This window comes from Populus nigra, chromosome 19, assembly GCF_951802175.1.
Source record: "Populus nigra chromosome 19, ddPopNigr1.1, whole genome shotgun sequence".
NCBI classification, from domain to species: domain Eukaryota; kingdom Viridiplantae; phylum Streptophyta; class Magnoliopsida; order Malpighiales; family Salicaceae; genus Populus; species Populus nigra.
In genome coordinates, this window is record NC_084870.1 from 2,534,858 (window position 1) to 2,548,641 (window position 13,784).

General features: G+C 29.9%; 1 protein-coding gene across 1 annotated transcript; it reads left to right on the forward strand.

Annotated features, from left to right (window-relative positions):
* Positions 1-7,927: 7,927 nt before the first annotated feature.
* LOC133679254 (kiwellin-like) lies at positions 7,928-8,746 on the forward strand. Its single transcript, XM_062101794.1, has one exon. It carries the CDS (start codon positions 8,084-8,086, stop codon positions 8,594-8,596), a length of 513 nt encoding a protein of 170 aa, XP_061957778.1. The 5' UTR covers positions 7,928-8,083; the 3' UTR covers positions 8,597-8,746.
* Positions 8,747-13,784: the final 5,038 nt, after the last annotated feature.

Below are 13,784 nucleotides of genomic sequence, written 5' to 3' on the forward strand. Positions count from 1 at the left end.
GGCTAAAAGTTTTTGGCTTTGGCAATGTAAGAGTGTCTATTTTCCCTGGTTTTTTTTTCTTTTATATGGCCTTTGGCATGAGTTTTTATAGGGCAATGGAGATTATTTAGAGGCCATGATCTGGACTATTCTCACTCATTGATGTCAAAGAATGAATCCAAGTCATCCATCGAGGCTGAGGATCAGGCTTTGCAATGTTTTAGAGCTACAAAAGAAGTACACTAACAGACAAGGCTAGTTGAGGTGTAGGTTTTAGCCTCTTATGGCAATGCCTTCAGAGTTGTAAAAGAGATTTTGTTTTGTCTGGGTAGGAGAACAAAATGCAGTGTGAAGGGCTATATTCCTTGTCTTGTTTGGGGAATACATGGGGAAGAAATAGTCTTTGCAAGGTTGCAGCGGAACCAACCTCTTTTCAAGGTTTTTTTAGGAAGCAAATCAAAAATGGTCAAATGACAAGTCGTCTGGCTCTTTTTTATTATTATTTTTTGTCTAGGACTAATCAAAACGGCGTTGTTTTGTTCAAAACACACCATTTCATTTAAATAAAGTGACGTTGTTTTGATTAATTAGTTAATTTTAGATTTGACTAAAATTCAATGTAGTCCCTGATCTATTGATTTCTTTTAATTGCACCCATAATTGCCCTCCAATTTTTAATGTTGTGCAATTTCACCTTTGTTAAACTTAATTACCAACCCTAAAGTTCAGCGCCTTTTTCATCTTGGTCCTTGGTTTCTGATTTATGCAGATTGACCCTCAATTGACAATTTAAATTTCAATTTTCTTAATTTTGGCCATTGATTTTATTGATTTCAATCCCTGGATTCACATGCCTTTTGCACTTTGGTCCTTGAACTTGAATTTCCTTAATCAAATCCCTAATTACCCATCAAAATTTGATATTTATTCAATTAAGCTCCTTATTTGACCAAATTAACTTTCAAAAATTGCAATTTAACCCCCAGAATTCAATTTTTCTAATTAAAGCCCAAATTGAACTCAAAAATCAATTTTCTTACACTTAAGCCCTTAATAAATTCTATTAAACCCTAAAAAATTCCAATTGAGTTCTTAAACATCCAATTTTGAATTATCCTTCCCCAATTAATTTTTCTCTTATCAATAGGGTCTTCATTAGTCAAGATTAAATTGTAAATTCTTTAACCTTGTATATTTTGATCTTCCTCAGCCAGTCTTTGACAATTTGATGGGCATTCTTCATGTTCTCCCTACTTATATATATTTTTTTATTTTTTTCTAATTTTTCCAATTATTTGTATTTCTTTTTTTTTTCTATTTTTTATATGCGGGCCCCCTAAAATGGGTAAAAACACTAGTGATGGCATCGTCGATGCTGTTAGTGGTTGGAATCTTAGAGATATGGGCATGATGATGTCGATGTGCTAAAGACATTGTTAATGCTAAAGCATGAGCAACTCTTGATGTCTCTTCAGTCCTAATGGATGGATATTCTTCTCTTTTCCAATGTTAACAACCTTGAACTCGTGATGGTGGCTTACTGATGGTTTTGGTTGTTTGTTCTTAGTTGGTTAATATGTCGGGATGGGTGTTTCTAGGGCTAGATGTTTGTAAGTATAGTGTGTGGGTGTTTTGTGAGGTATTTTGGGTTGGATAACAGAATATAGGTTTGGTTCCCTCAGTTGGAACAAAGGAGAGGAAGAAGTGTTGGTTATGGTGTTGAGGTATGGTCATTCCTTTTTTTTTCTTTTTTTACTCCCTTCTCTCTCTATTTTCTCCTCTCTTTTTTTGCTGGAAATGGCCGCTCTTATTTATATGAGGTGGGTAAGATGTGTGGGCTCCCATCTGGAGTCAAATCTCAACCATTAAGCCCTCTAGGATTGATCACAACCATTGATAACATGCCAACAAATCGATACTCTCAAACTAGACTGTCAAAGGTTGGTTGAGTCTATGACTTTGGACCTGTATTGTAGAGGTTTCAAAGGCAATGTTGTAGCCCAATTTCAGCCCATTGGCTTTTAATTTAATTTTTACAGGGTTTAAAAAGAAAAATTAAAATATCAGAGATTTATTTCGAGATAATCCTTGTCTTCAAGATAATGATAGTTATCCGCTTTCAAATTTGATTCTTAATCAAATTCAAACCTTAAAGAAGATAGTGAGTTTGATTGAAACTTAGTTTCTCACTTGCGAAGGGACTCTGGCACTATAAATACAGATCTCAGGGTATGAAAAAAGGGGACGATTAGAGAGAGAAACCCTAAAACAAGAGACCCCAAGAGAAGGCCATTACTAGAAACCCTAAAAGAGAGAAACGTAAAAAAAAAGAGGGCGGCGAACCCTATACAAGCCGCCGTCCCCCTCAACTCTTTTTTTTAGCCCAGTCTCCCTCGACTTCGCCTTCAGCAGCCGCACGCCTAGGTAAGTTTCTTTCCTTCCTTGCTAAAATAATTAACTGGTTACTGTTACATGTATGTGTGAACCTTTCACGCATGGCTGGGCTAGATCCAGCCTAAAAAGAAAAAAATGGGCCGGGTCTAGGATTTAGGCCTAGCCGATCCAAATTGTGTTTGCTAAGGGTGTGCTTGGCAAAACACACCCTTATGCCTTGACTATAATTTTTATGCCCATTCTAATTTGATATTTGACCATACGAACCCCTTTTCGATAACAGAAAATTTCAAAAATATTTAGGGCCTTCATTGATTTATTTGTGGACCCTTTGCACTTTGTTTTATTTTTTTTCTTTGTGTTTGTATTTTTTGTAGATGTGCTCAATCTGTGGACTATTATTGTTAAATGTAAATATGTCGTGCAATGTTTTTTTTACTTCCATCTAAAAAGGACAAATAATAATAAAGGATAAACAAGAAAAAAAATGACATACAAAATTTCTTCTTCAAATTCATTTTTTGTGAAAAATATTCACTTATGCTAGAGTTAGGAGTATCGTATTTTTTAGATTTGTGCGATATTTACCAATACCAAAGTTGGAAATATTCGTAGGAACTATTCACTGAAGCCAGAGTTAGGAACATGAAAGGAAGAATAAAAAAAGGAAAAAAGGAGAACAAATTCTTAGCAATTTTAGACAAAACCAGCAATGCAGCCTACCTTAGGTGAGACACTTAAGGGGTGATGGCATCTTTCCTTTTGCGTAATCAGTTCCGTACCATAGAATCTCTGTTGACTAGTTAGGGTTCCTAGTGACCATAATACTAGGTGGCGACTCCTTGAACAAAACCTTTTCTCCTAAAAAAACAAGATGCCAGATATCTGTTCCTTTTTCAATCGAGAGATTATTTTTAATTGGTCGCCACGATGTCCGGGTGTGACAGGCAACATCATGGCATTAACCATGTTAAGGCATACCAAACAACATGTTGTCTGGCTTTTATTATTTTTTGTATTGTGCATTGACCAAAACAACATCGTTTCATAAAACACACCGTTTCATTGAAATGAAACGATGTTGTTTTGGTATTTATAATCTAAATTATGTAATAAATCTCTCTTTTAATTTCAACCCTTAATCTTTTCAATTTCATCTTTAATTGACCTTCAAACTTTTAACTTCTTCAATTTCACCCTTGTTTTCAACTGAATTTGGCCCTTGAATATGCACTTCTTTTGCAAAAAAATACCTGGTCTTGAATTCTTTCAATTTGGCTCCTAATTAACCCCCAAACTTTGATTTTTTAGCGATTTTATCTCTAATTTCACCCAATTGATTTTCTAAAAAATAATTTTGATCCTTTAAAATTTCAATTTTCTTAATTAAGCCTAAATTAGGCTTTCAAACTTAATTTTTCATCAATTAAGTCCCTATTAAAATTAATTTGACATATTAAAAGTCTAATTAAGTCCTTGTAGTTAATTAATTCTTTTAATTTGACCCAAATTAATTAGTAAACTTAATTAAACATTTAATTGGGCCTATGATTAAATCAAATTGACCTATTAAAAGTCTAATTAAGTTCTCATACTTTTTTTTATTCAAATTCATTTGATAATCATTTAATTTAATCTTAAATCTGCATTGTTTTTCAATCTTAGATCCTTTGGAGTATAATTGTGCTACTAATTTTTTCTAAAATTCCAATTTGGTTTCTCCGTGTGTATAAAACACTTCTCAACCTGTTCTAGCCAAGCGACCAGTCCTTATTTATTTATTTTCATTTTGTTTCTTATTATTTTTAAAAGAAAATGGATGATTTTAAGGAAAACCCAAAATTGAGTTATAATAGGTTTAAATCTCTTATCAAAACATAATTTTTAGACCATCAGGGGCTTTTTTTATTATGACAAAAAAAATGGTTATTTTGGTTAATCATGGAGTAGGTATGCTAGTTTTATTCTTGTTAAATATATTTTATGATTTTTTAATTAAAAAAATTATAAAATAGAAATAAAGTGATATATATCCTAGATATAAGACTTTTAAAATAAGAAAGTTGTATAGGGTCACCACTTAGTTTTTAAAAAAATTAAGAAACCAAAAAATAAAATGGTATTTATAGAAAAAAAAAAGATGTGATGTCTAAAAAAAGATAGCAATTACTCAAAGGTATCCTTCCTTTAGAAATGTTTATATATATATATATATATATATATATATATATATATATATATATATATATATATATATATATATATATATATCAGATTATTTTAATGTACTGATATCAAAAATAATTTTTTAAAAAAACCTTTATTTTTATGTATTTTTAAGCGAAAAGCAATTTGAACCGTCACCGCTATCACAATCCCAAATAGACCCTAAATCCTCGTTACCGTAAAGTTATTTGTCAATTATTTTCTAATCTTATTCTTATTGATGGATTTCTATTATTATCAAAGCTCAAATCTATCTAAGACGTGATTTTGTAGTTAAATAGGAGTATTTAAGTAATAATATTTGGTTTTAAAGAAGCAAACTCAGTAGTGGATTGTTTAGTTAATTTTGGTTTGATAAAATATCTATTTTTGACTTATATTATGATTGGATCCATATTTCCTAGGTTAATTTAATTTTTGTGCTTGATTTTCAAATTAATAATAATAATTATATTTACTTTTAGTTTGGGCAATTGGAATCCAAACAAGATAGAGGCGGGCAAAAAATTTTGGACTTCGAAGCTCGTTTCCAATTATTTTGGATTAGATCTATTTACTTGGACTTTTTTGGATTTAAGCATGACCCAACTCGAGAAGGATATTTGGATCGAACATTAACCATTTTGCAAATCCCATGAGCTCAAAAAAAGAAAAATCGAAATAAATTATTATTTTTTCTAATAAAACTTATATAAATTATTACAAGAGGTATTTGATACAATATTTATGAATATATCACTCTACATTCATTTTGATGAAGGTAAAAAATAACACTTCTTGTTTGTTTACCTTTAATTTGTAGATAATAACATAACTTGAGATAATTTTACTCTAATGATGGTATATTGATATTTTATATTTATTGAAGCAAAATTAAAATTTGAAAAGTAAATATATAATTCTATAGTTAATTTAAATTAAGAATTATTCTTTTCTTTTCTTTTTGAATGTTTGTATCTTATGAGTTTTAGAGTAGTAAATCAAAGTAATCAACTATTATTAATTTAAGTAAGTATATTACGAATAAAATAGTGTAAATTGTTTTTAAAACACAAACAAACAGGATGCAACAAGCATATATAACACACTGATCTTGTCAATTCTGAAAACATGTTGATGATCGTTGGACCCCGTCAAGCAAATAATATTGCAAGTGGGCTTACGTGCAAACATACATATATAACTTAGTCAAGGCTTAGGTTAATATAATTTAGTCAAGGCTTAGGTTATGCTTAATTAGGGTAACGTTGTGGTGGTGGTAATATATATATATATATATATTATACCTTGAAATTTTATCTAATAACTTAATTTTTTTGTTAAATTAGTTTATTAATATGATATTAGAGTCTTAATAATCAAGTGATTGCGAATTCTAATCTCATCCTTATTTATTTGATAAAAATTAACATAAGGTAGCATGGATCTATCCAAATATCAAGGTTAAAGGGCTTTTACTTGAGGGAGTGTTAAATAATAATATAAATCATATCTTAAAACATCACATAATAGCATAAGTTTTTAGATTAAACTGGTTATTAATTTGATAATATATAATTAAAACTTTATTTTATCTCAATTATAGTTAATTAATCTACATTATAGTTTTGAACAGAGTCTTATTATAAAATTTCTAATGAAATCTTGGATTTGAGAAAACTATAATTTTTAATTTTGATTTTTAATTTATTTTTTCAAACGAGACACAAAACTATCTCATACTAAATAGTCACTGGTAAAGAAGACCAACTTCTGGTTCATGGTGAGGCATCTTTTACAATGCATTTTTCTCTTCTGATTAACTCCCCAAGGTTGTTGAATATGTCAACATAACGAGATTTGTTGGAACCTTGTAAAAATCTTTAAAAGACAACAACACTATTGTTTCAGTATAAAATTAAAAAAAAACAATAATTAAATGACGCCGAGATTTAATTTAATTTGAAAGAATATCAGTGATGAGATTTAGACTATATATTGAGTGTTTGATAATAAAAGATGTGGTACTATATTAAAAAAAATACTTAAATTTAAAAATTTTAAATTATATATTAAAAAAGAATATAAATCATTTTTTTTCTCTTCTGATTAAAAATTTTGACTCGTATATATTAAAAAATAATATCAATCATATCTTGAAACCTTATCTAACAGTTTAAATTTTTAAATTGAAATGATTCTTTGACATGATATCATAGCTTTGATGATTAAGTGGTCACGAGTTGATGATCGGTGTAAATTTTGAGTCTAAATGATTTTTACTTAAGGGTGTATTAAAGAATAAAATAAATCATATCTTGAGATTTTATTTAACAATTTAGGTTTTTGAGTTGAAATGATTTTTTGATATTAAATAAAATACAAAGATATGATTAATTAATTTCTTTTACAATATAAAGTAAAACTATTTTTCGCTTTCAGTCGATGTCTCTCATGGGCGCATTGGAATCACGTAGAATCTGAAATAATGATATGAATAAAAACAAAATAAGTTTCAAAATGAGCAAAACAAAAGTGGATTTTGAAAGGGGAAAAAAAAGTCAATAATTTTGGTTTACAGGTAGAGCACTGGATTAGCTATATTTGAAGACAAACTTATAGGCCCAAAACCTCACCTGGATCTTCCCCAAGATTAAAATCTAGCTAGGTACTTTGAATATAGAGTGATCCTTCAGCTTCCTTTAATTTTTATATTTGCTTTTTTACCGTGGAAATTTAGCTGAAAAAAGATTTTCCAATATCATTTTGGAGGACACAGGAAATAAAATCTATTTATGCCCTCCTTTTTAAACTAAAATCTACTGCCGAATATATAAGATTTGATAGTAAATATATTTTAAAATTAATTTGCATGTTAATCAAGATTAAGTTCATTTCTATATGATTTATGATGATAAAGGACAGGTTATATATGAATAAACTAAGTATTTTATGAATAAATTAAGGACATGCTATATATGAATAAATTAAGGACGTAAAATAAAAATGAATAAATTAAGTATTTTACAAGTTTTTCCATAGTTATAAAGAAATTTTATTAGTAAGGGTTTTAATTTACAACAATCATGTTATTCTTCATTCCAGTCAGCATCACAAAACCTTTGGAACAATAGAAAAAACAAATACAAAGAAACAAAACAAACACAAAAACAACACGTTTTTCTTAAAAAGTACCCTTGATTTTAGAAAAATAAGGAAATAAGAAGAATCTTGATTGTGGATCAAGCTAAACAGAAGAAGACATCCATGTGTTACAGACAATAGAGTCAAAAACCTAAAATTGATCTTTTTCCAGATATACTGTTAATTTGTAAGATGTAGAATCCAAGCCTCTGTACTGTAAATAAATGCACACTCCTTGCTTGAAACATACACAAACATGGAAAACACAATGCCTTTTGTGTCTCTTTCCCTCGTTTAATATCATCATCATCTCTTTTCCACTGACTTCGAGCACTGCCATTTCTTCACCTCATTTGCATTAATGGAAAGTGCAATGATGACCCTGATGTTGGGACTCACACTTGCACTGGAGAAAGTCCTTCACCTCCTTCAAACATCGATCGACTGCAAACCCTCCGGAACCCTTACATGCAAAGGAAAATCTTTTCCCCGGTTCACATGTTCCCCTCCAGTCACATCTTTTACTAAAGCTAGCCTAACACCCAATGACTTTAGCGAAGGAGGGGAAGGTGGAGCCCCATCGGAGTGTGACGAGAACTTTCATGAGAAGACGGAGCGCGTGGTGGCGCTGTCTACCGGCTGGTATGCTGGAGGATCAAGATGTGGAAAGATGATAAAGATTACAGCACGAAATGGAAGGAGCGTGCTAGCTAAGGTGGTGGATGAGTGTGACTCGAAGAATGGGTGCGACAGCCAACATGCTGGCTTGCCACCTTGTAGGAACAATATTGTCGATGGGTCTGATGCGGTTTGGGAAGCTTTGAAACTGAACAAAGATTTGGGTGTTGTGGATGTCACTTGGTCGTTGGCTTAGGTACGCTAGCCTGGGCTGATTAATTGAATGAAGAACTTTCGTATCGTTTCGTCATAAAGTGATCAACTAGTAATTCATTTCCTAATTTCGTTGATTTCTTTTTTTCTTTTTTCCCTCCCCAGGTCCTTAAGCCCAAATTGTTGCACGAGATTTTGTTTTTTTTTTAATTAAGCTAGTATTCCATATTATTGATGAATCTCATAGAACTTGTGCAGCTTAAAGTAACCAGACTAGGAGTCAAAAGAAATAAGGAGACAGAAAATCACGAAAAAAAATCAAACACAAACCCTGACTGTACTGTTAATTTTTAATTGAATTATTCTTCTAATAACTATCTCAAAATAATAATAATAATCACAGGAGTATAAATAGATCTCTCACCAACCTCAACTAGAAAGGAAATGAAAATATGAAGAAGATAATAAAAATAAAAACAAAAGGCCAAAACTCAAAACGAAATAGGAAAGTATTAAAACTATAAAAAAAAGTAATTTCTAGGTCTAATATGAGGGCATTCTCAATCTTAGTATAAATTGATAAAAAGACATGTAAAACCTCTTGATAAGATTTAAGTATAATCTAAAATTATTATTGTTTTTGTCATAGATCATTTAATGATTCCAAACCTCTCTTGGGTTTAAACATGAAAACATATGTTGTGTCTTTCATGTGTTCTAGTTGTAATAAATCCTATTTAGAATCTTCAAAATCTCACGCTTCAAGAATCATTTCAATTAAAAAAAATTATGTTATTTAATAAAATTTTATATTACTTTTTAATACAATTTCAATTAAAAGTTATTTAGATTTAAAATAAAAATAAACTTATCATTACCTTATACTTAATTCTTAATTTTTAAAAAAGTTATTTGACCAGGTCTAGAAATAAATCATATACACCCTAAATTTGATCCTGGCACAAACCCCATGCATGATCCATTGCTTATTTCTTGACTCTTTTTTTTACTCTCAAATTTACTTTTAAAAATATTAAAGAATCAATTCAACTTAAAAGCTTAAGCATGTTACATTACAATAAATGATTTATGTTATTTTCTAACACACCCCCCAAATGAAAGTTTTTTGGGCTTGAAACTTACATAGTCCACACTACCTTGTGCTTAATTTTTATCAAATAAATAGGGATGGTGAGATTCGAACTCGTGACGTCATTAAGGCTCTGATACCAAGTCAAAAAACCAATTCAACTTAAAAACTTAAATTATTATGTGAGGTCCCAAAATATAATTTATATTATTCTCTAACAGAAAACTTTTGAAAACTTTTTTTTTTATTTTTCAAAAGTTCTCAAAATTTGTTGCCAAATTTAATTCAACGAAAACAAAAAATATAAGCAAACAAGTCGTCATATCTTGATAGAAACAAAAATAGAAAAAAAAACAAAATACCAAACAACTTGTATAGTAATTATAAATTTGTATTGTAATACGAGCAAGGAAGCTTAATTTTTGTGGTATTAATTATTTTTGATATCACATTCAAACGCTCATTTCATACCTAGTACTAATTAAGTAACAAATTAGGCATTAATCTTGTTACTATGTAATGTTGGTATTGTGAACCTCTAATTCTCTCTCTTTTTTTATTTCATAATCCCCTTTATTATTATTAATATTATGCATCTTTCTATTTTTAAATTTTAAAAGCAAACATGGTTTAGGTTATTGTTTATCTATGTCACCACCATCTAACAAACAAAGTGTTTTAGTTAAAATCATGGTACAAAGAGATTGCGGTATGTAGCGCATAGAAAACTTCTGGAGATGGAAGAAATGTACTAAAAAGTGCTGAAAAAAGTCTTTATTTGAAAAGAAATTAAAAACTATTGAAGAAGATACTAAAACACGAGAAGGGGACTCGCAAAACGATTCAATCGTTGAAAGATTTTATCTATGAAGTCTCTTTTTATTTTTTTTGTCCCAATTTACATGATGGGACTTCTTTGTAGCATTGGAGTATCAAGGAGTTAATTAGTCTTTTTCACAACTAAGCACATAATGGCAAAAATACATGTGAAATTAAATGTTAGATGCCAATTATTTCCTTTTTCTTATTTTTATAATTTTAGAATGTCTTGATATTATTTAAGAGTTCTGTTCAAATTCAGATATCGAGAATTGATGAAGTCGTAAAAAATTATAATAAATTTGGGCTTTTCACAACTATGTCTTAGACTATGGTATCTAGGCTTGATCATTTCCAACTCTCTTATAAAAAAAATTCGCATATTAAAATAGAAAACTCACTGATACTTAAGATAGTAAATTGTAGGAGAGAAAAAATATATAACAAAGAAAGAAAAAGCTTAAAAGAGTTTATGTTTTAATATTATTTATGTTTTTATTTTGTTACCTAGTGACCTGAGATGTTTATCTACCCCAATCACATGAAATTACCACATGAAATGTGAAGTTACAGACATCGTGTGGAGTAATTATGAAAACAATTATCTACTCCACATAGGTAAAGTTATGTACGTGTCATACTAAAAGGTTAGGTGTCATGACTATTGGTGAGAAAGGTTGGTGCATGTCAGTGATTAGCGAGAATAATTGGCATTGTACTAACAAGGCATACACTGTACTTATATAGCTATTAGTAAGAAAGTCAGGTGCCCATACTAGCCTCTAAAAGGTTATAACACTACATTATTGTGTGTGCCGACGTGGGCTACCAATACATTTACATAGGTTTGGGATTCGATCCATAGTAATTTGTTCTTGGGATAAAGCCTGATACTTAGTGGATAGGGTGGTCTGCTTGGGTGAAGGCCAATTAACGAATGGGTGTTGTCCAAATAGACAGTCAAGTTGTCCATTTCATATAGAGAAATAGAGATTTTATTTTAGAGATGTGAAGATGAGCAATACCATGAAGAAAAATGCATGAAGATTACTTTCATGACCAGTTTTATAAGGGATCCGTATGAGATGAGTTTGCTTTCCTCGAATCAATGCATTGATGTGATAAGTGTGAATAGAAAAATATCGTGATCAGATTTTAATTCCTAGTCTTTGGCCTTTCTAAGAAAGAAAAAACAAGTTTCAAACTATTGGTTTTTAAAATATTACTTTCATGACCAGTTTTGTAAGTAGTAATCATGTCAATAAAAAGAGTGTCAAGAATAATAATATGATTAATATCATTAATAACAACAAAGAAATTTTTTAGATAAAACTCATTATTAAAAACTAATGCTTGAGTTTTGTATTCAATAATTAATTTAGTATTATTTATTGTAGAAAGTTTTCCAAGAGTGTTTTGTAAAAATCATTTTGAAACTATTCATTATTTAATACAATTCAAATATGCATCTATATCAAACAAGGAAATAATATCTATTTGAAAATCATTTGAAAAGATTAATGTAATTTTTATAATGTACTTTTAAAAATTAATTTGAGTTAAATAATGTAGAAAATCTTAAGGAATGTGCTCAATATTTGATAATGCATGATCCAATGCATGGTTCTTTAGGGTTTGATCTTCTAAATCTAGTTCAAATTAAACTGGCTTTCTAACTTTGTAAGAAGGTGTTGTAAAATAATAGTATTTTTATTGGGCTTTTTGAGGTTTTGTAGTTCAATCTTAAAAGCTTTGATTTCAGATCATAGATCTAGGATACTAGCAACAAGTTTAGATTATTTTTTTTCGAGAATTTTGGTAAGGTCATAGGTATTTGTACTAGTTGATAGCAATAATAACTATCTTTGAATAAACTATGGTGTCTTTAGCTTATCAAAGGAACTAATAAGTTTTTCCATATATGTTTTTTTTAATTGAGGGTCATTAAGTATTTAGATATCTTTAAGAATAATTTTTTGGTCTTGGGTTAAGACATTTATTTGTTTTGAAGTGTTATGGTTTGATGTATCTGAGTTAAAATTGGATGTTGCTAACTTAATAATTTGGAAGGGTTCTTTAAAAATGTCTGATGGGCTGAATTTAGTCTCAAATGCTTCAACCAAAAGGTTTGGATATCATGAATGACTTCTTCTTTTAATTATAGTTCATGTAACTTTGTATTAATTTGATAAAATCTAGAGGTATGGCTTTTCTGGCCATATTTGTACCATGTAATGTTTTTTAGATCAAATTTGGGCTTAGGTTTTGATTTTGACCGAAGAGGTTTTGTGGGTTTTTTAGTGGTCTTTTTGCAGTAAGGTTTAGTTTTTATATAGAAATGTTTTCTATATTTATGGGTTGATCTTCTGTTAGGTGGTTTTTTGGGCTTTGAGGTGGTAGATTTAGAGCATGAATCACTATAAGTTTGCTTTGGTAGGGATAGGTCAAACTGTTCATAAAAACTTCATAGTTCTTGTCTAGTTTTTCTTGTTTTTCACTGAAAATGTTTTTGGAGTTGTCTTGATAACTCTTAAAACTATCTTTTTTGGTAAAACTAACAAGCTCATCATTTGTTAATTTGTTATAAGGGATTGTTTTGGAGACAAAGTGTCTTTGATTTTGTTCCTAACTTTTTCTCTCATGAGGGTTTGCAAACCAACAAGGAATTTTTCTTTCCAGAAAGGTTGGTTTGAATCTTCTTAGAGCATGACACGGGTAAGGAAAGTGTTTTTATACCATTAAAAGTCACTCAGTTTTTTAAAATCTAAAGTTGTAAATAAAGTTCAATATCTTTATCTATGAGATGGGAGGCATCTCTTAGAAGATGTAGGGAATGGTTAAAATAAAAGTTGAAACCGCAACTTGGATGGTGTTTTCATCAAAGTCAAAGATAAATATGTGGTCTTCAATCATTTGGATGGAGTTAAGGAATTCAAGGTTTAGGTTTAATGAGATGATAATCCCATCATCCTTTTAACTGGCTATAAAGAGTTCAATTATAGCTTTGTCTGAAGTTCCAGTTTGAGTTTTGTAAGCATTAGCAATCATGATCATTTGTTATAAGGTGTTTAGGATATTGTATTCAAATATTCCATCTATGTTCCATTCATAGAGGAAAAAGGCATTGAATTTATGTTAGTTTATAACGGTCGGTTCATTATAGAGGGTTATATCAGGAGCAATGGTTGTTTTAGGAGTATAATTTCTCAAGACAAGTTTATTAATTTTAAGAGTTTCTTCCTGAAAGGCCTCTTCATCAATGGTCTAAGTTTGGTAATTTTGAATAACATTTATGTTGCTTATAGAGATTTGGGGATTGTAA

What these genes read in the sequence shown, in the direction of transcription:
- LOC133679254 (XM_062101794.1), top strand. Translation starts at nt 8,084, where the DNA reads ATGGAAAGTGCAATGATGACCCTGATGTTGGGACTCACACTTGCACTG.